The sequence below is a fragment of the Equus quagga genome, chromosome 12 (genome assembly GCF_021613505.1).
Source record: "Equus quagga isolate Etosha38 chromosome 12, UCLA_HA_Equagga_1.0, whole genome shotgun sequence".
Taxonomy (NCBI): domain Eukaryota; kingdom Metazoa; phylum Chordata; class Mammalia; order Perissodactyla; family Equidae; genus Equus; species Equus quagga.
The window spans coordinates 86542138-86561604 of record NC_060278.1 but is presented as its reverse complement, the minus strand read 5'-3'; the positions used below and the strand labels follow the sequence as shown (position 1 = coordinate 86561604).

General features: G+C 48.8%; 1 protein-coding gene across 1 annotated transcript in view; it reads right to left on the bottom strand.

Annotated features, from left to right (window-relative positions):
• Positions 1-7501: 7501 nt before the first annotated feature.
• Positions 7502-19467, bottom strand: part of CHMP4B (charged multivesicular body protein 4B) — a 40827-nt gene continuing 28861 nt past the window's right edge. The window contains exons 2-5 of the mRNA XM_046679564.1: positions 12253-12430; positions 10399-10513; positions 9275-9401; positions 7502-8376 (exon numbers count right to left, since the gene is read on the bottom strand). Of these exons, the coding sequence (XP_046535520.1) occupies positions 8312-8376; positions 9275-9401; positions 10399-10513; positions 12253-12430 (485 nt within the window). The 3' untranslated portion in view covers positions 7502-8311. The remainder of the gene's footprint in view (positions 8377-9274; positions 9402-10398; positions 10514-12252; positions 12431-19467) is intronic.

Below are 19467 nucleotides of genomic sequence, written 5' to 3'. Positions count from 1 at the left end.
TTTGCCGGACTTCTGGGGCGAGGGCAGGGACCTCCAACAGAGAGACCTAGAGGACCGGGGAGCAGCGCAAGAGCGTCGCCTCCCCGCGCACCACAGCCCCTTGCAGAGTGGGCACTCAGTAAATCGTGACTATTAATTATTATTACAACTGTTATTTTGGCCTCGCATCCTGTCAGGAGGCCCCCTGCAGCCCCTCATCAGAGAACCCTAGCAAGCAGGCAGGTGGGGGTGACTGGGGGGGGGGGCGGTCTAAGCAGACACCCTCCCCATCCCACCTCCCCACCCCGCCTCCTCTCGCCCTTCCTTCCAGGGGCTCAGACCACGCGGGAGGGGCCCAACTCTCCCCGCAGTTCCGGCTGAGCGCTGAGTCTCACTCCCTGGGAGATGGCGCCACCTGCAGGCCCCCTGGCGCGCTGCGGCGTCGGCCCCTCAAACCGGGAGGAGGTGCGGGGGAGGATCTCACTCTCCTCAGGGGTCTGGGTCCGGCTGCGCGCTAGACCACAGCGCGCCGCCTCCCGCTGCCCCGGGACCCGGAAGGAGCCGTGGCAGCATTTCCCAAAAAGCGTTGGGTGGAACCCACACCCTGATCAAGAAGTTTCGAAAATGCCCCTGGAGGTTCTCCGTGCACATTTGCCCGGAAGTCTAACTTGACCCTTCAGTCCCCTAACACGAACACTGAGGCCGTGGGAAAGTTATTCTTTCTAGGCCTCAGTTTCCTCATCCACAGAATGGGGGTGAGGGTGTTGCACTAGAAGAGATTATCTCAAAGGCTAGGTGGCAACCTCAGACTTTATTTAACGAGAAAGAGAATCACCTAGAAGCATGTCTAAATTGCAAGTTCGGCCCCACCCCAACACCCCCCCCCCCCCCCCCAAGAAATTCTGATCCCTGAGGGGAACCAGCATATTGAGTCATTCCCCGGGAGATTCTGATGCACATGTTCTGCCAGCCTTAGCATGAGAAATGCCAAATAAACGAAACGGGCCTGAAGGGGGCTGGAAAAGCAGGCAGGGGCCTGCCAGAGCATTCCTGGAATGTGGAAGCTGTGACTCTGCCCCGAGGGCTTCTTGAGGGCAATAGAAGCCACAGGAGCTTTCAAACGGGGAGTGACGGCTCTTTAGAGAGGCCACTCTGGCTCTGGCTACTATGAAGAGAGGATGGGGGGCTGGGGGTCAGGCAGGGTGGGTAGGAGAGAGATCAGGGAGGTGACTGCTGAAGTTGCCCAGATGGGATTCAGTGGTGTCCTGGACCAGGTGGTGGCACTGGAGGGGAGGACAGGGGACAGATTTCAGAGGTAAACCCTTTAACTCCTTTGGAATACAGGAAGGATACATTGGAATTTCTGGTTATACTTATTTCTTATCCCAGCCTTTTAAAACCTCAAGGGGTTGTGTATGTATTATGTACATAAAATGTTAGTACCGTGACATATATATAAATATATATGTGTTACATGTTCTCAAAAAAAGTTCTCTGGATAGGGGTTCAGAGACCACATGAGTTTATCAACAGCTGGCACATACTAACCACTCTGTGTTAGTTATCATGGCAGATCCCAAAGATGGCCCCAATGACAGCTCCTGTCCCCGTGCTCTTTTAGGACCAGCCCTGCCCTCATCAAGGGCTGGAGTCTGATTCCTCTCCCCTTGAACCTGGGTGGGTTTGCACCTCATTTATAAGCAAATGTAAAAGTAAAACGCGATGAAGTGACTCTGCGTGACTTCCAAGGCTAGGTCATAAAGTGATGCACCTTCCACCCTGCTGGCTGGGACATTCACTCCTAAAGCCCTTAGCTCAGACTACATGGAGGCCCCCATGCTGTGAGGAAGCCCAAGCCACATGGAGAGGCCACCTGTTCCTGCCGACAGCCCCAGGGGAGGTCCCAGCCAACAGCCAGCATCAGCAGCCACACACACAATAGGATGAAGGAGGTCTCCAGATGATTCCAGCTGTCAAAGTCATTACCAGCCTCAGGTCTTTGCAGGTGAGGCCTCAGTTATCATGGAACAAAAACAAGTCATCCCCACTCAGCTCTTTCCAAATGTCTGACCACAGAATCTGTGACTATAATGAAATAGCTGCTTTTCACAACTAAGTTTCAGGGTGGTTTATTATGAAGCAATAGATAAGCGGAACTGCCATCATGTACCGCGGTGTCTTTGTCCACACTTTCTGTGAGGGAACCAAGTGTCGCCCACATGGCTGTCCAAGGTGCAGAGGGAGAGAAGGAAACAGAGGCAGTATCAGTGAGATGGTCTGGGGGAAAAGAGGTGGGGCCTCAGGGTGGAGAGGGCAAACCAGCCCCTGTGAAAGGAGCTAGGACCCCAACTCTGCTGTATGGTTCTGACCCCACGGCTCCATTCCAGGTCACCCCAGATGATTCTAGATCCTGTTGCTGCTGGCCTTTTTACTCTCATCAGGAGGATTTCCGAGAGTTGGCCTCCTCTTTGGACCCCAGCATTTGGTGACGTTCAGAGTTGGCACCTTCCAAGGGAGACTGGAAAGAGTCTCTGTGAACCTGCCCTCCCCCACCCCCACTGTGGCAGGGGAGGGCTTGGGGGGGCCAGACTCTTGTGGCTCCGCTGCTCGCCAGCCCTGTGACATTGGGCAAGTCACTTTAGCTGAGCCTGTTTTCTCAGCTGTAAATAGGGCAATGAGCAGTCCTGCCCTGAAACAGCTCTTGTGTGAGTTAACAAGATGAAGCAGATTAAGTGCCTGGTCTTAGTAATGCTCTCTTAATATTTGCCATTGTGGGGGGGACTGTTATTCTTGTTGAAAAACAAAGTCTAGGCAAGTAATGTCGCTGTGACCAGAACACATGTCTGCTTTGAAGGGGAACTTCCCCCTCTGCTTCAGCCCGAGTTGCCCTGTGGGAATTTGGGCCCCCTTTAGCCAGAGCTTCATGGAAATCTAGCCTGGGATTGGTGCAGAGTCGGCGGCAAGACCCAAAGGTCCGCACTTCTCTCCCAGCTCCAGCTGACTCCTCTGTTATCCGAGAAAGGCCAGGATGCAGCTTAGTGGGAAGGAAGGAAGTGGTTTCTGCAGGGTGGGTACCCAGGGCAGACAAGAAGAGGCCTGGAAGGGGTGACAGGGGCTCGAGTCAGCTCACGTCTTAGCTCTGCTTGTACCTGCAATGGGACTTGAAGCACCTCAGTGCCTCAGTTTCCTCATCTGTAATTCATTTCATAAATACTTACTGCAGGTCCATTGACTCAGTGTCATTGTCCAGCTCAAGCCCACAAACAAGCCCAAGGTGGCCTCCAGGCCTTTGCACATGTGTTGAAAACAATCCTCCTGTCTCAATGTCTTTCACATCTGTTCCCTTGCTGAGTCCTCGGCACCCCTCAATCTTGGCTGAGACGGACTTCCTCCCACAAGCCCTCCTGGCTCAGGGGCTCTCTTCTCAGTGGGTTGCACTACACTATTACCCAGCCTGTGGGGACAATGATGATGAAGAAGATGGCGATGGCCTGTCTAATTTTCCCACCAAACCATGAGCTTTGTGAGAACTAGCACAAAGGTGCCCGAAATAGTTGTTGAATGAATGGCCTTCATAGGACAAGAAATTCATTCGCTTCTTCTGTCACTTATTAGTAGTGGAACCCAACACTTCTCTAAGCCTTGGTTTTCACATCTGGCAAATGGGCCTCATAGTATGTGTGCTTCACCTCTATCTCACAGAGCGTTCTAAATCCTGCTGGGTGCTCTACAGCCCAGGACCTCAGGGCTGTGGGAGGCAGCATAGTGGGTTGAATAGTATCCCTTAAAATTCATGTCTACCTGGAACCTCACTGTGTGACCTTATTTAGAAATAGGGTCTTTGCAGATGTAATTAAGGTGAGGATCAAGATGAGATCATTTTGAATTAGGGTGGGCCCTAACAAGGACAAGTGTCCTTATAAGAGACAGAAAAGGACACAGAGACACAGAGAAGAAGGCCGTGTAAAGATGGAGGCAGAGACTGGAGTGATGCAGCTACAAGTCAAGGAGTGCCAGGAACTACCCGAAGCTGGAAGAGGCAAGGAAAGATCCTCCCTAAGGCCTCTGGAAGGGGTCTGGTCCTGCTGATACCTCGATTTTGGACTTCTGACCTCTTGAACCATGAAAGAGTAAATTTCTATTGTTTTAAGGCACATAGTTTATGGTCCTTTGTTACAGCAGCTCTGGGAAACTAATATAGGCAGGTGAGTTACCTGCATTTTATGAACGAGAAACCTGAGGCTGAGGCACGAGGTGCCCTCCCCAGGCTCACACAGTCCCTGGGCTGCAAAGGCAGGATCTGAACCTACTGTGCCAGATTCCCAGAGCCCTGTGCTCTTGGCATCTACATCCTGGCCTGCTGCTGCAGTGGCCTGCCCACATACCCGCCCATCGTCCAGTCTCAAGTTGAAGCAGCAGGATTTTACGCTGCTTCTAAAAATGCTGCCCTCACTTCACTGAGGGAAACGGGAGGCAGCCCAAAAAGCTTCATCTCCACCCTCCTCTGGACTCCAAGTTATTGCCTGAACTACTGATTTTCTTTCTTCCTTTTCTCCTTCCCCTCCTTCTTCTCTCCCTTCCCTGCCTGATTCTTGATGACTATGCATAGCCTCCTTAATCTCACACTCAAGATACTAGTCTAGCCCCACCCTACCTCTCCAGTTCACCTCCCACCTCTTCCCAAACAAGCCCTTCTCCCAGTCAAATCCTCCTGAGGCGGCCCCTCACTTCCCTGCCTCTGCGTCTCCCCTCACAAGGTTCCCTTGGTGCAGAATGCCCCATCCCTCAAGGGTAAAAAATCCACTCCAAGCCCAAACTCAGACTCCACCTCCTCCTAGCACATCCAGTCGACAACACTCCGCTCTGACTACACACACACACTCCCACAAACATCCGTGAGCACCTGATCTGTGCCGAGGAGATGGAGGGCCCGGGACATGCAGTGACCTCACTGTCTGGTAAGGGAATGAGAAATCATGACCAGAGTGTGGGGAACTGGGAAGCAGAGAAGGAAGCAGCACAGCCCTGCAGGACAAGGCGGGCTGTGTCCAGGAGAGGAAGGCCAAGGGCCCAGAGCCCATGTACAGGCTGGGAGGCCGAGAGCACAGGTGCCAGGAGGCAGGGAATCCTGCATGAGTCAGGGGGAGACTTTGGGTGAGGTAAAAATGGGGGCCAAGTCATGGAGTATCCATGCAAGCCACCCTGAAGTCTTGATCCTGTCCGCCTGGGTGTTCCAAAGTGTAGCCCCTGCCCACTTACGTCTGAATCACCCAAGGAGTTTGTTAAAATGCAAATTCTTGGACAGGGATGGGGCCCAGGAGACAACTTTTAGCAAGCTCCCTGGGTAATTCCAGCGTACTGTCAGTTCTCCAACCGTAGAAGAGGAGAGGGTAGGGGCAGATTGAGGGGTCTGAAAGGAACACTTCTTGATCCGCTCTGCTTTTTAAAAGAAATTGGTAGCACTAATCTCACATCTGTCTGGTTTTGGGGTCTGCTTCCATGGTGGACACTTGGTGCCATCTACTCAGCAACCACCCTCTCTTCTTCCTTCCTAACAGAAACCCACATTGGTCCAGTAATGGGCAGTAATGGGCTCAAAGAAGGGAGCCCCCTTCCCCCCAAGGAGGTCCAATCCTTATTGGACCCCTTTGTTCACTCCCCACTTTCCCAGACTCCTTTGTAGCAAGAAATGGCCATGTGACAGTTACGGCCCATGAGACAAAGGGATAGTTTGTGTGGAGTCTTCCGGGAAAGGTTTGCCGCCATTTAACACGGGCAGAGGTGACAGAAAATCTGCCTGGCTAGTGCTGCTCCTCCTCCTTCTAGACCCTGGGTGTGTGATGAAGGGCCATCTCATGACCAAGAGGCAGTAAGCCCAGTAAGGAAAAGCTAATGTGTGGAGGGTGGCAGAGCAGAAGGATGCAGAGAACCTGGCTCTTGAGGACATGGCTGAGCCACTGCTACAAACCCGCACTGCCCCCATGCCCCGCCACCCCAAGACTTCTTGTCCTGAGATTATTAGAATGTGAACACCTTGAGGGCCGGCACTTGGTCTGTTGCATGCACTCCCAGTGCCTTGAGCAGTGTCTGGCACACAGCAGGTGCTCAATAAATATTTGTTGAGTAAGTTTTGAATGGATAAGTAGATGTCTTTACTGTTTATACCGGTCAGTTGAGTCTTCTGTAGCTTGTAGTCAAAAAATCCTGACACCAATTCTGGTCTCTCTCCAGTCCGACTGAGAAAGTCCTAAGAGCAGGACAGTGACTGGGTGCCACTGAACGCTGCACCCCACAGGTCTGGCACAAGGCCCGCAGCTGGCAAGAATCAGCAGCTATTTCTCACAGGAGTCCCCGACACTGCCCTGGGCCTGGTTTTGGGAAAAGCTGGATGCCAGAGCTGGATGGTTGGGTCTGCGAGGTCCCCTCACCCAGATCTGTGGTGAGAAGCCCCTGAAGCAGCTGATGAGATCTTAAGAATGTCCACTCTGGATCTCCCACAGCAAGTAACATCCGGGGCCCCAACCAACTGCAGGCTGAGAAGGTGGAAGCTGGCACAGGCGTTGCCATTAGACTCTTCTTGAGGTGGAAAGAACGAACTTCTGAGAATAGCCAGACCTGACCTCCACATGTCATGAATTGAACCACTGTGGTCAAGTCCCAATTCTAGGTGTGACAGCCCTGACGAGAGGAGCAATAAGGGGTGAGAACAGGGCACGAGCAGCTTCACACAGACAGGACCTCTGCAATGATCTGGTCCTGCCCCTTTGTTTCACAGATGGGAAAATGAGGTCCGGGGAGGGTGGGCAACTTGCCCCAGGGCACCCAGTGAGGGATGGCATTGTCTGTGAACTCAGGTTGGCTTTAATCTTAAGAGGTTTGGGGGTGGGCACCGGAGGGGAGATCCTCTCAGTTCTGCCAATTCGCAGGCAGAATTGAGGATGAACATGCAGAGATCTACTTTTCTGAAGGAGAGGGTCCGTAGTGTTCATGAGATTCTCAGGGGGTATAAGACTACAGAAGAGTAGAGAGGGTGGAAGAGGCCAGGCCAAAGTCACATGGCAAGTCACAGCACACCTGCAAGTACCGCTTGTGTCCTGGATTTGCTGCCCTACACTTCCTCCCCATGGGAAGGGCCGTTTTCTTCAGTGCACCAGTGCGCCAGACGGGCCTGGTCAGTGGGAGCACCATGGTTCCCAACAGGCGGAGGCTCTGTTGTCCTGTTGGCATTGTCCATGGACAGTGACAGAGAAGAACTAGGGACGACCCTGGAGCTACACAAAAACCAACTCACTCTTGAACTGTTCCCAGAAGGTCCCCAAGCAAGGTGAAGGCCACAGATCCACGGCTCCCAGAACCTAAACACATTTCCAGTAAGACACGCTCTGCTCTTTGGTTCAAATTGTTGATATACATCATGCTCGAGTCTTCCAAATGTTTCCAGACTCCACTGGACACCGTGCTGGCCCGGAAAGGGTCAACTCCCAAAGCAAATGAAAGACTGATTGAACACAACGGCAAAGTATGAAAATTAATCGAGATATTTAATAGACAGTGCAAACCATAATTTCATCTGAATATAAATGTATGCACATGTTTCCAATGAGTTATCTATCAGTTATCACAAACAGCAACAAGGACCTTAGAGCTATGTTAGAAAAATGTATAGCTGGAATTTAACTCTAACAATCTCACTTGCTCTCAAGAGAACATCATTCATTTCAAATCAGTATCACAAACTCCAAAAGACCAGGGGAGTGGGAGTGAGGAGTGGGCCAGAGTGGTAAACACAGGGGCCAGTACACAGGTGATGGACAGAAATACAGCCCTCGAGGAAACCCAAATCAGATGCATTATTACAGCTAAGGACAAGGAAAAGCCTATGGCTTTTAAAAAACGACTTTCTGCCAGTACCATACAAGTCTTACAAAGAGATGTACGACAAGTCAACTGACTTAAAAGGACAGAGGCTACATTTTCAGATCATTTCAACTGCAAACGGTCGACCCTTTCCATTGAGGTTCAGCAGTGAAGTTAGCGTAGTCCAGAAGCTCAATGTTGGATTTGCAAATACAGTTTATTTTACAGAAATTCAACATTATAAACAGCAGGCACCTCCCACCCCGCCCGCCCGCCCCCCTCCCCCCTGCCCATACCGCTGGGTGCAGACCATGCTATGCAGAGAGTGAGCAGTGATGCGGCCCTGCTGCTTTGGAGGGAGATTCGAGAGCGATGGAATCTGCCTGCACCACATCCTGCCTGCCCCGCACACGCACACGCCTGCCCGCTGAGCAGGCCACCAGAGTCTGTCTGGGCCCAGCCCGCGCTGGACCAGTTAAATGGTTCCAGCCCAGTTCTCCAATTCCTTCATGTCGTCGTCTTCCTCTTCCTTCTTCTTGGCTGTGTGAAGAGAGGAAAGGCTATTTAGGAGGCTACTTAGAAAGGCTATTTTGGCTGTGGTGCTCTCAACACATTCCAGCTGGGGGTCAGGGCTGTGCTACATGGTGTCTACAAACAGCCCTGCCCTTGCAGCCAGCCTGCTCTCCAGGCCCCCAGCAGACTGCTCCTCTGTGCCTGAAAGCTGCAACATAAAACTCCAGATAACCAGGCACACCTTCCCCAGCACCTCCCCTCCACTCGCATCAGGACCAGGCAAAAAAGGATTCTATGTTGAGCTCTGTCAGGATTCAGGCAAGGCCTCAGTCCCAGAGCACCCAAGGTCAGGGAGAGCTGGAAGAAGCCCAGCAGAGATCTAATCCTCCCCAGCACCCCCCTCTACCTCAAGCGGCTTGAACCATCTCTATACACCCTCAGGCGGCTTGCTGGACAGCGTTTGGACCTTTGCCCACACCTCACCCAAGGCAGCTGACCCAACTTGAGGGGCCATTTCCCTTGACACATGGGAGAGTGAGGTGACAACAGCCTGGTCACATTGCACTCCCTGGGCTCTCTCTCTCTATGCCAAATCAAGCAGTTCTGTGTGGAATATTTCTACCTGAGGGTGAAATAAACGGGGAGCCTGGGGTGCTGCTGAATACCCACAGTGCACGGGACAGCGCCCCCGCCCCCAGCTCCCCTGCCCGAAGAATGATCTGGCTATGTCAACAGTGCCAAGGTTAAGAAACTGTTACAGAAAGAAACTAAGCAAGGGCAGGTGACATTGTCTCTGGGGCCATCACAACAGATCCCACCTGATTCTCAATCTGTGGCAAACTCAGGACCAAACTGAGGCCAACAACCACCAGATTATCCACCACGTGCTGTCACGGGAGTATCCTGACTCTAGGTAAGTACTCACTGGGTTTTGATGGTAGGCTTATAGAAGGAACATTTGGTAGAGGGACTGTTTCGGGCCCACTGATTTCCAGCAAATTCTTGTCTAGTTCCTCCTGTTCTAGTTCTTCTAATTCGGCCATGAGTTCGTCCTGGTAAAAGGAAACACAAGAATGAGAGAGAAGTCCCTGGGAATCCCAGCCCCTGCAGCTGTACCTCTTACCTGATGGCTCAGAGGACACACGATCCTTCTGAGGTGAGAGGGGAAATGAACTCCAGGTCCACGCCCTGTGACTCTAACAGTCTAACACACTTCTACTGGTGAACCTAACACACTAGGGAGCAATCACTGATGCCTACATCTGGTGACCTGCCCCAGGCTGTGAGCATCTTGAGAGAAGGGATTGTGTCTTTTCATTCCTATTTATCTCAGAACTGGGCACACTGAGGAACGTTTGCTGAACTGAAATTAACTTGACTAGTCCATCAAACCCCAGTCTGGAAACATGAAGACCCTGGTGCTGGGAGCCAAGGGTCAGAGCTGCAGGATGTTTTCTCAGCTATACTGTGGGAATCAGAGAGCCCAGGGAATGAGGTGGAGCAGAGAGGGCCTGAGCTCCAGGACACTCACATCTAAGGCAGAATGAAGTACCTTTAACAGGGCCCGTTACTGTATTTTAAAAAGCTAAGAGACTCAAGGTCCTAAGGGCTACAGCAAAAATCGGTAGGTGGCCAAGTTCCAGGTGGATCCCTCAGGGGCCAGGCGTAGATGCTCCTTTCTTGGCTTCACCTTTACCTCACGTCAGAGTTCTGAGGGCAAATCCTGTAAACTTCTCCAGGGCATGATCACCTTGGCTGCTCCAGCTCTGAGCCAAGGCCCAGCACAGAAAGGTATAGGGCAACTACCTGCTGAGACCAACTATTGACCTGAAGCCTGGTGAGGGGTCCCAGCGAAGGTTCCTCTACTCCACCTAAGCTTCTGCCCTCAGAATCCAGAACTAGGGAGGGTTAATACCATGCCCTGTCCATGTCCAAGTCTCTGGAGGGATCTACAATCCACATACTCCCTGCCAGGGCTTTCAACAGCGCATCAAAGGGCAGCCCAGGTGTCATTTGTGAAGCTCATATGACCTGTGTGAAACCACTCACCTCATCAAACTCTTCTCCAAACCCTACAGGTTTTGAAATAGCTGTTGAAATCTCCTCTGCAAGTTCTTGCTGGTCAGCAATGTCCTGCATTAACTCATCAACTTTATCGATGTCCCTGTAAATGAAATGGAGAGATGTCGTAGCAGATGATCAGTCTGTGTAAAGAGGCTCCGTGAAGTGGGATAAGAAAGCCCGCTCCACGCGATCTGCTTCCCAGCCCCACCCCCTGCAATTACTCCCTGTGAGGAATTACTCTTTTGTCTTTATTGTCCATATTTATTATCATTATAATACAGACAATAAAAATATTGTCCATTTCTATTCTCCCTTTAAAATAGAGAATCACAAAGTCAGGGGGATGAAGCGTCCTTAGACATCACCCAATCCAACACCCTAAGGAAATAGCACTAAGGGAAGTTAGGTGCCACAGTCATGGTCTCTCATGCAGCTGGTGAACATGTCAGATGAGAGACCAGGGGACTTGAACTCCTGGGTCAACAGCTCTTCTTCAAGCTCAGGGGCAACTCTGTACAGGGAGAGGTAAAATCACAAATCATAAAATATAGCCACTTGACAGGCCCTTCTCATCTACTCAAATCCACTTATGGCTCCTCTACTAGGCCCCAAAGGAAAGGCAAACATGCAGAATTATTTTCTATACACTGTCAATTGTATAAACAAATAATTCATCAACATAGTATATACACATATACTTCAAAGCACGCATAGTATTTACTGAGATGTGCTCTGTGCTAGGCATCTGGGAGAACAGAAATGAAGCAGACAAAGACCTCACTCAGGAAGCTCAGTCCAACGAACATTCACATTCACCCTCAGACAACCCTTCACTTATTTAAAGGCTACTTTTCCTGCAACCCTCCATTTCTAGAGCAGGCATCAGCAAACTTTCCTGTAAAGGGCGAAAGAGTAAATATTTTAGAATTTGGGGGCCATACGATCTCTATCACACGCACTCAACCCTGATGTGTAGCACAAAAGTAGCCATAAACAACATGTAAATTAATGGGCACAACTGTGTTTCAATAAAACTTTATTTACAAAAATAGGCAGTAGGCCCATAGGCTGCATTTTGCCAACCCTTATTCTAGAGCATAAGTACCCAAAAGTAAGCAAAAGGGCTCCAACCACCCCCAAATATATGCTGCCAAGTTCAAGCACTAAGGCAAACACAATGATGTTCCTGGGAGAGGCCCTCATTTGCAGCCTAGTGCTACGCTGGCCTTTAATTACAACTGTAACAAGCTTGGTTATCTAATTTCTTAGGCCACTGTATATGAGAAGCAGCCACATGAAGGAAGGACTGTTAAGGTCCAGAACATTGTCAATATGACAGCCAAAGCCTGGGAGCAAAGGAAGAGGTAGAAAATTCCATCAAAAGCAGACATAAGAACAAAGATCTGAAGCCCTCAGATGTACCACACTTTTCAGGGCCCCTGACAGCATCAGGAAGAAGGCACAGACATTGATTCTAATCCTAATTCTATCCAAGTTCATGCATAACCCAGGGCAAGTCACCTCCCCTCTCTGGGACATGGCTTCCCCACTTAATAACCAGAGTCAGAGGACCTGGGTGAGAGGTCCTATGCTCATCACAATAACCCTCAATTACTCAGAAAATTCTGTTTCATTCCATGACATCTGCTTCTGAAGGCAGCAGGGTACATAATCCATTTTAGACGGAGTTCCAAAAAAGAATACAAATGAAAACAAACTCAGCTGCTTGACTGGGTAAGTCAAGGGGTCTGCTAGGGCCACGGCCTGGGCTCAAGGCATTCCAGGGCCAGCACTACCCTGCCGCACAGGTGCCCCCTCCAACAGCGGGTGGCCACGTACATGTTGTCGTGGGCAGCCTTCATGGCCTTGGCGGCATAGCCCATGTTCTTGAGCACCTCGGTGTTGGTGTTGGCATTCTCCAGGGCCTCTCGCTGGAACTCAATGGTTGATAGTGTGCCGTCGATCTGTGCCAGCTGCTTCTCATACCTCTTCTTGCGTTTCAGCGCCTGGAGGGCCGCTGCATGGGGGAGAAAACAGGGTTTCAGAGAGCCCAGACACAGGGTATTGGCCTAGAGTTCACGTGAGTCTCCTCCCTAATTGTAATGATGCCCCTCGGTCGTTGCCTCTACTATCAGAGAGGGTTAGTAATCTCTTCTACACAAAGAGCACATTCAATTGTCTAAGAAAACTATACTAAATTCACACACTTGAAAATGCAGCCAAGCACACAAGCAAAAGTTCGCAATCTCTGGAAACGGCCCCCACACAAATCAAAGCATGGAGAGGCGCCCAGACGAAGAATGTGCTTTGAAGTCAAAGTGTCTTGGCTTCAAACGCCAGTTCACAGACTTAGGTGAGCTACTCAGCTTCCCTGACAAGTTCCCTGATTGTGAGGAAGAAATGAGAAAATATATGTAAACACCTAGCATACCAGTAAACACAGTGGACATCCAAAAAAAAGCAGCTCTAATTATTATAAGCAACTTCAAAGTATTATTTTATGCCAAGTAAATTACAAAAGTAATAAATAATGACTATACCAAATACTGGAGTTGGGATTAAAATGCTATCACACACAGCTGACAACTGTACACTGTTATAATGCTTCTGAAAAGTAACATGACAACACATAGCAACAGCCATAACAATGTTCCTGCCCTCTGACCCAGTCATTTCCTTCTGGAAATGTATTCAACAAAAGCAAAAAGGCCCATGCCAGAAGATGGTCTCTAGCGTTCTCTATGATAGAAAATAACTAAAACTAAAATAAAGATAACTCCCTGCCAGGGATAAAATCTAGAGTCTGACCTTTTGCTCAAGCCAACGTCATCCTGTTTCTCGTCCTCCTGGCATGTTACAGCTGTAGAGATCATCTTGTTTTAAGGTCCAATCAGGGCAAGCAACTTGACCAAGGTGAATCTGTGGCAGAGCACAGGCCAAAAGCACAACTCTGTACTCAAAACCCAGGCTTCCCTCCCCTTACTGTCTTAATTCTCTTCTTTACACTATAAATGATCTTTAGCACATATCTTAGACGGGCATCAAAGCCAGGAAGGAGGCTTAGCACAGACTCAAGCAGAAGGAACGGGCCGAGTCAGGGAAGCTGCTCAGCCCCTGCCTTGGCCTGGACAGCACTAGCCTCACACATATGCACCCATGCACACGTGCTCCCCCATCCCTGAGCTCCAGACCAGAGCGATCTCCTGTAGGCTGTAGGTAAGAGTCAATCACCTCCCCACAAGGGGCTGTGGTTGCTCCATATGTCACATGAATAGGTCCCATGCTCCTTCCACTCACACTCCCTGTTAGCCTCAGATTCCGTCCTGAAAGCCGTCTTCCAAACGAAAATGGCTTTGGCCTGCATGTAAGCAGTCCTGTTCCTCCAAAGCAGCAGATAAAACCATCAGGAAAAATCCTCCCAGCCAAAGGATAAAGCAGGCAAAAAATCTGAAGAACAATGAAATGTGCCTCATTAAAAGCTGAAAAAAACATTCAATCTGATATCTCCCTTGATTCTGGTGTGAATGGCCAGAATGACCTAGGACTTCAAGAAATCCATCCTGTAGTCACACCCAGGGGTCCCCACGACCCTTAATGAACACCCTCACCTTCTGCAAGCACTACGTCATGCACACTATATAAATACCTCACAACAGCAACCTTTTAAGGAAGAAATGACCACTCTTTTTAGCAGATGAAGGAACTGAGGTTCAGAGAGGTTATGTAACTCAGGTCACCAAGTGGTAAGTGACAGAGAAGGTATTAAGCTAGGTGTGGAACTCCAAAGGCCATACCCCTGCCATTGTAACTGTATGCCTCCACTTAATGAAAAAGACTGGATCCTGCCCTGGAGGAGTCATCCAGTCCACCAGAGAGTGTCAAGGGGACTGTGGGAACACAGAAGAGGGAGTGCAGATCCAACCACGTCATACCTTTGCTTAAAAACCCTCAACAGGGGGCCGGCCCCATGGCCGAGTGGTTAAGTCCGCCCACTCCGCTGAGGTGGCCCAGGGTTTCGCAGGTTCGGATCCTGGGCATGGACACGGCACTGCTCATCAGGCCATGCTGAGGCAGCGTCACACATGCCACAACTAGAAGGACCCACAACTAAAATATACAACTATGTAATGGGGGGCTTTGGGGAGAAAAAAGAAAAATAAAATCTCCAAAAACCCCAAAAACCTTCAACAGCTTCCTCTGCCTACAAGACAAAGCCTCCACATGGTTTAATGTGGCCTGCAAGGTCCTGGGGGAGGCAAGGGACTGAGATTCTCTCCACAAGGCAGGTTCTGGGAGCCCCAGCACCCACTCTAAATCCCTTTGCCATCGACCATCACGGCAGAGGGAAGATATCCTAGGAGAGTGCTGGTAAGTGCTCAGGGCCTGGAGCTGCTTCCTCTATGACTTCCTTGGTGCTGTGTTGCATTTCCACAGAAAGTGACCCAGACATACTCTAATCAACAAGTGATTCTCAAGTCTGCTCAGGCCAGTGTCCCACAGGTGCCCCCTTCCCAGGTCCTCAGCTGTTGCCACCTCCTATGCCATAGCCCAGCATATAACAACTTGTCCACCAGTTGAGATTCAACAAGGCATTCTGAGTGCCTCCGGTGTGGTAAGCAAGCAAGGTGCCGTGGCAGTCCCATCCACCTCCTCATTTAATCCTCCCACACTCAGTCATGGGCAGAGATCCCAGATCCACGCTAACAAGGAGACGGGGGATCAGAAAGGTGAAGCGGCTCACCCAAGTCACTGTGCCGTTATGCGGGGAGGGGAGAGCTAAACCACTGGCCTGTGGAAACCCCAGGCCTCTGCTCTTCCCACTGCAGGCTCAGAATGATGTCAAGTGACACTGGGACAGTTCTCAAGAACCAATACTGAGATGACATGCTGTCTTGCTTTTCAGTCTCCTGAGTGTAGTGCAAGTCTTGATTTTCTACAGTCAGTCACATTCTGATTTTTAAATCAAATTTCTATTTCCTTATTAACACCTTAGATTGAGAACTGCTTTAACTTTCTTCCTAATACATTTTCAATTGGCAGTGACTCCTTGCATGCAAATCCTACATTTCTCAGACCTCTATCCTAATTCGAAAATCCCCCAAGCAATAAATGATCTGTAAGCACATACCCAAACATACCAGGGAGGCATGCAAGAGTCCCCCATGAATGAAATAATGTTTGTATTATTCATCTTTGCAGACCAACATCCAGCACAATGACTCGTACACAGTAAGTGCTGAATCTCCAATTTCATTTGTTTTTTAAGTTTTTCATATATTCTGTGCAGGGTTCCTCACATGGGGTACACTCATAGTTTATCTCCTGTGTACCTGTGACTCAAAGGAGAAATGATAATGTCTCGTTGAAACACCAACCAGAACAATCATTTGGTAGGATCTTTTCCCTGCATTCCTCCTGGCCCATAAAAGAGAAACTTCTGTAAGCACCTGCCCTTCCCTCCATCCTCACATAAGGTGTGCCCTCTCTGAGACTAGAAAAAGGTCCTGAGCAAACAACCTGGCCCTCCAGGGCTCCCCCTCCTGCCTGCAGGGCTCACGCAGTCTCTTGCTCTCCACGCAGTGAACTCTGCAGGATGGTGTCTGGCAGGGACACTTGAGTTGTTTACCCCAATCTAACTCCTGTGCGTGTTTCTCAACTAATTGAGAACTCAGAGAGGAGGGGTACACAATTAATCTCCTCGTTCCATACACGCTTCATAAGTAAAGTACCCTTGAAATTAGACATGGGGTCAGCATTCGGGTTGCAAGAATATATGTAAACATAAATATTCACAGCGCTTGAACCACTCTGTATCTTACAAATGTGTCACACTGTGGTGAAGTATAACTTAGGGCAAACTAAATGAGAAAAATGCCACTCCTCCTGCATACTGTTACACTTAGAGTAAAACATCCTCCATCCAAACCTTATTTCTGACCACAGAAATTTTCTTCCATATGTAGCCAAAGTCCAAAGGGCCAAGCCCAATGTTTTTACATAAATACATGCTGGCTATTAGTGCCTTAGACTTCCCCAAATTCCTGATGGTTGGATTAAAAAAGCAGATACTAGATTCTCATCACAAGAAAAAAAACTGTTACTATGCAAGGTGATGGATGTTAACTAAACTTATTGTGGTAATCATTTCATAACATATACCTATATCAAGTCATTATGCTATACATCTAAAACTAATACAATGTTATATGTCAATTATATCTCAATAAAACTTGGGAAAAAATGAGTTAAAGAAGAGAAACAAGTACTGGGTTAACAAAGAGTTCATCTAAACCAAATATTCAAAGAAGGGGGTGGTCCAAAGAAATCTCTTTTCTGCCAAAGAACCCTAGTGTCATTCATGAGCACAATGGCTTTGACAAGTGAAATCTAACCCAGGCCAATAGAAGTTTAAGAGGTTGCTTTTGGATGGGAAAAAAATAGTCCTTGGAATCTCCATATTTAATTACGCCTTTTCTGGTTGCAAGAGAGTAATTACAGCAGCAATTACAGAATCTAATAACCAGCTTTATTGGCTCTGAAAGCTGAAGCAAAAACAACTCCAACCATGTTGACATAAACATTGGTCTCTAGACAGTTGCTTCATTAGACACTCTGAACAGCTATTTGGAGGAAAAATACAGAACAGATACCCTAGGAAGCAGAAAGACCAGTATAAAAGATGTTCACCCAGGACCAGAAGGAAACTCCTGCAACGCATCTGTTAGCAACTGCACAGAAATCATTTTCAGAGAACCCATCAGTTCAATACAACCAGATAGGACAGTCCCTTCTCCTAAGCAAAGGCAGACTTGACTTCTCTTGGAAGAGTTGCTGAGGAGGGTAAGTTTGACTGCCCTAATCTGGGGATATTCAGCTTAGAGGCAATTAGCCCAGGGCATCTCAACGAACAGTAAAAACAAGTCATAACTCTACACTCCTTACCCATATAGAGAGATTCAGGCAATGGGGGGAAGGAAGTCCCACTAATATCCTCTCACTAAATGAATGACGGTGTCCACAGTTCTTTCAAAGACCCAAGATTCTACATCTAAATTCAACCAGAAAGCACAAGGGTTGGGAGAGAAGGAGGACAGTCCTGCTTCTTCACCACTCTCAGCACAAACCACACAGCAAACACACACCCACTCCAGAGGGCACTTACACAGCAGCCTGGTCACGGCAGGGGTACTGGCAGGCAGGGAGCCCAGTGAAGTTGAGGGAGCCCTGCTTTGCCTGCCTCCAGCAATCATTCAGATGCTCCTTGCTCATTATACCCATGAGTAAACCTCAGATGATAAGGGTACGATCAGCCAAGAAAACCACATGCGACCCTCAAGCCACTAGTCGCTTTGCTGGCCTCAACTGTCATCTGCCCTGTGTATTATGGCAAGAAAAAATTCTAAGTCAAAACAACATTACCCACCAATGTCAAAGAAACCCATCTTCTTGCAGGGACAGTTATTAGTAAGCAACCCTGCATCACATGGCATCAGATACCTCACCAAATCTTGACCAAATAAGAGTTACAATATGGGCATGAAAAGCAGAGGAGGCCTGAAGGACCCTTGGAGATACTGAAGTCAACCCATCTCATTAGATAACTGAGAAAAAATGATGCGCAGAAAAAGTGACACAGCTTGCCAGGATCCTGCAGCGAGTTAGAGGAAGAATCAGGACTAGAACCCAGGTCTCCAGCCCAGGGCTTTTTCCATCTCAGCTCTGTTATCTCCAAATTAAGTTGCTATAAATAACCCAGCAGTTCTCCTGCCGTAAGGAAAACAGTATCCTAACGCTCCTTCTTCCAATTTCCAAACTCTGCCCTTTGCAACCTCCATTTAAAACCTCATGCTGACACATGAAAGAACTGGAAAGCTACCTGATATGCTCTCCTAAGTCCCCAGTTAGAAGAAAAAGAAAAAAGGAAGGAAAAGAGGTGCTAGTCTGCCTGGTTCCCGAGTATTTTCCCCAAGTGGGTGCTACTGATCCGGCCCCCAGTTTCAGAAGATAGAGCAGGGCTGAGCTCTCATTTCTCTACCCTGTATAAAGGCGGCGGAACAGCATGGATCTACAGGACCCACAGAAAGGTCTCAGAAACCAAACTGCACTGCTAAGCCCAGACAGAGGCTGTTTTGTGTCCATCTTTGCTCAGTGTTCCAGGCTCACCTGTGGAAAAGAGGGCCTCATCCTGCAAAAGCCTTGGAACGCTGATCCTGACACCACTGCGCTTATTCCCACACAGCTGGAAAGTTCAGGCTAGAGGTGCAGACAGCATTTTTCAGAGCAGTCTCCTTCTCTGTGATGTATCTGCCTGTTCCCCTAATTTGCTCTCCATGGCCTAGAGCTAATGCACTCCATTTAGAGATGGTAAATAAGTACATGTGTATGACCAGGAAAGCAGAGTCTGAAACCCTGCGGACTTCATCAGCAAACACAAGGGGAGTACAGGACTTGCTGCAAGGGAAAACTCTAGCAAGAAAGAAAGAAGCCCCTTACCTGTTTAAAAGGGACACAGATGAAAGAAATAAGCCCCCCAATTAACAATCTAACAGAATATCAAACTGCTCCAAAATCATTTAAATAGCACAAAGTATGTTCTGTAAAAGACAGTGAAGGCAACACAAGACACCATCAAACAAGCTCAGATTTCAAAATGCTGGGTTACAATGGTCATTTAGGGAGTGGAGTGGTCCAGCTGCAAGTTTCACCTCCACTATCAAGTAAACTCTATGCAAATTACTTCCCCTCACGAATCCCCAGATAATAACAATACTCCCCTCACAGAGCTATTGTGAGGATTCAAATGAGATATGTATGTGAAGCACCTGGAATGGGGCCGGTCATGCAGATGTGCTCAGTAAATGCTGGTCACTGGTATTATTAGCTGCAAGACTTCTCAGAGCCCATTTTAATAGAAAGAGAACCACCACCGCTGCCAAAAAAAACCAATATGGGGAAAAACTAATTTAAAAGCACCTTGATTATTTAGCCAACTCGAGCCTTTGGACCTCTTCCTTGATGCATTACCAGCACTAGGGCACAGAGAAGAGCATGAGG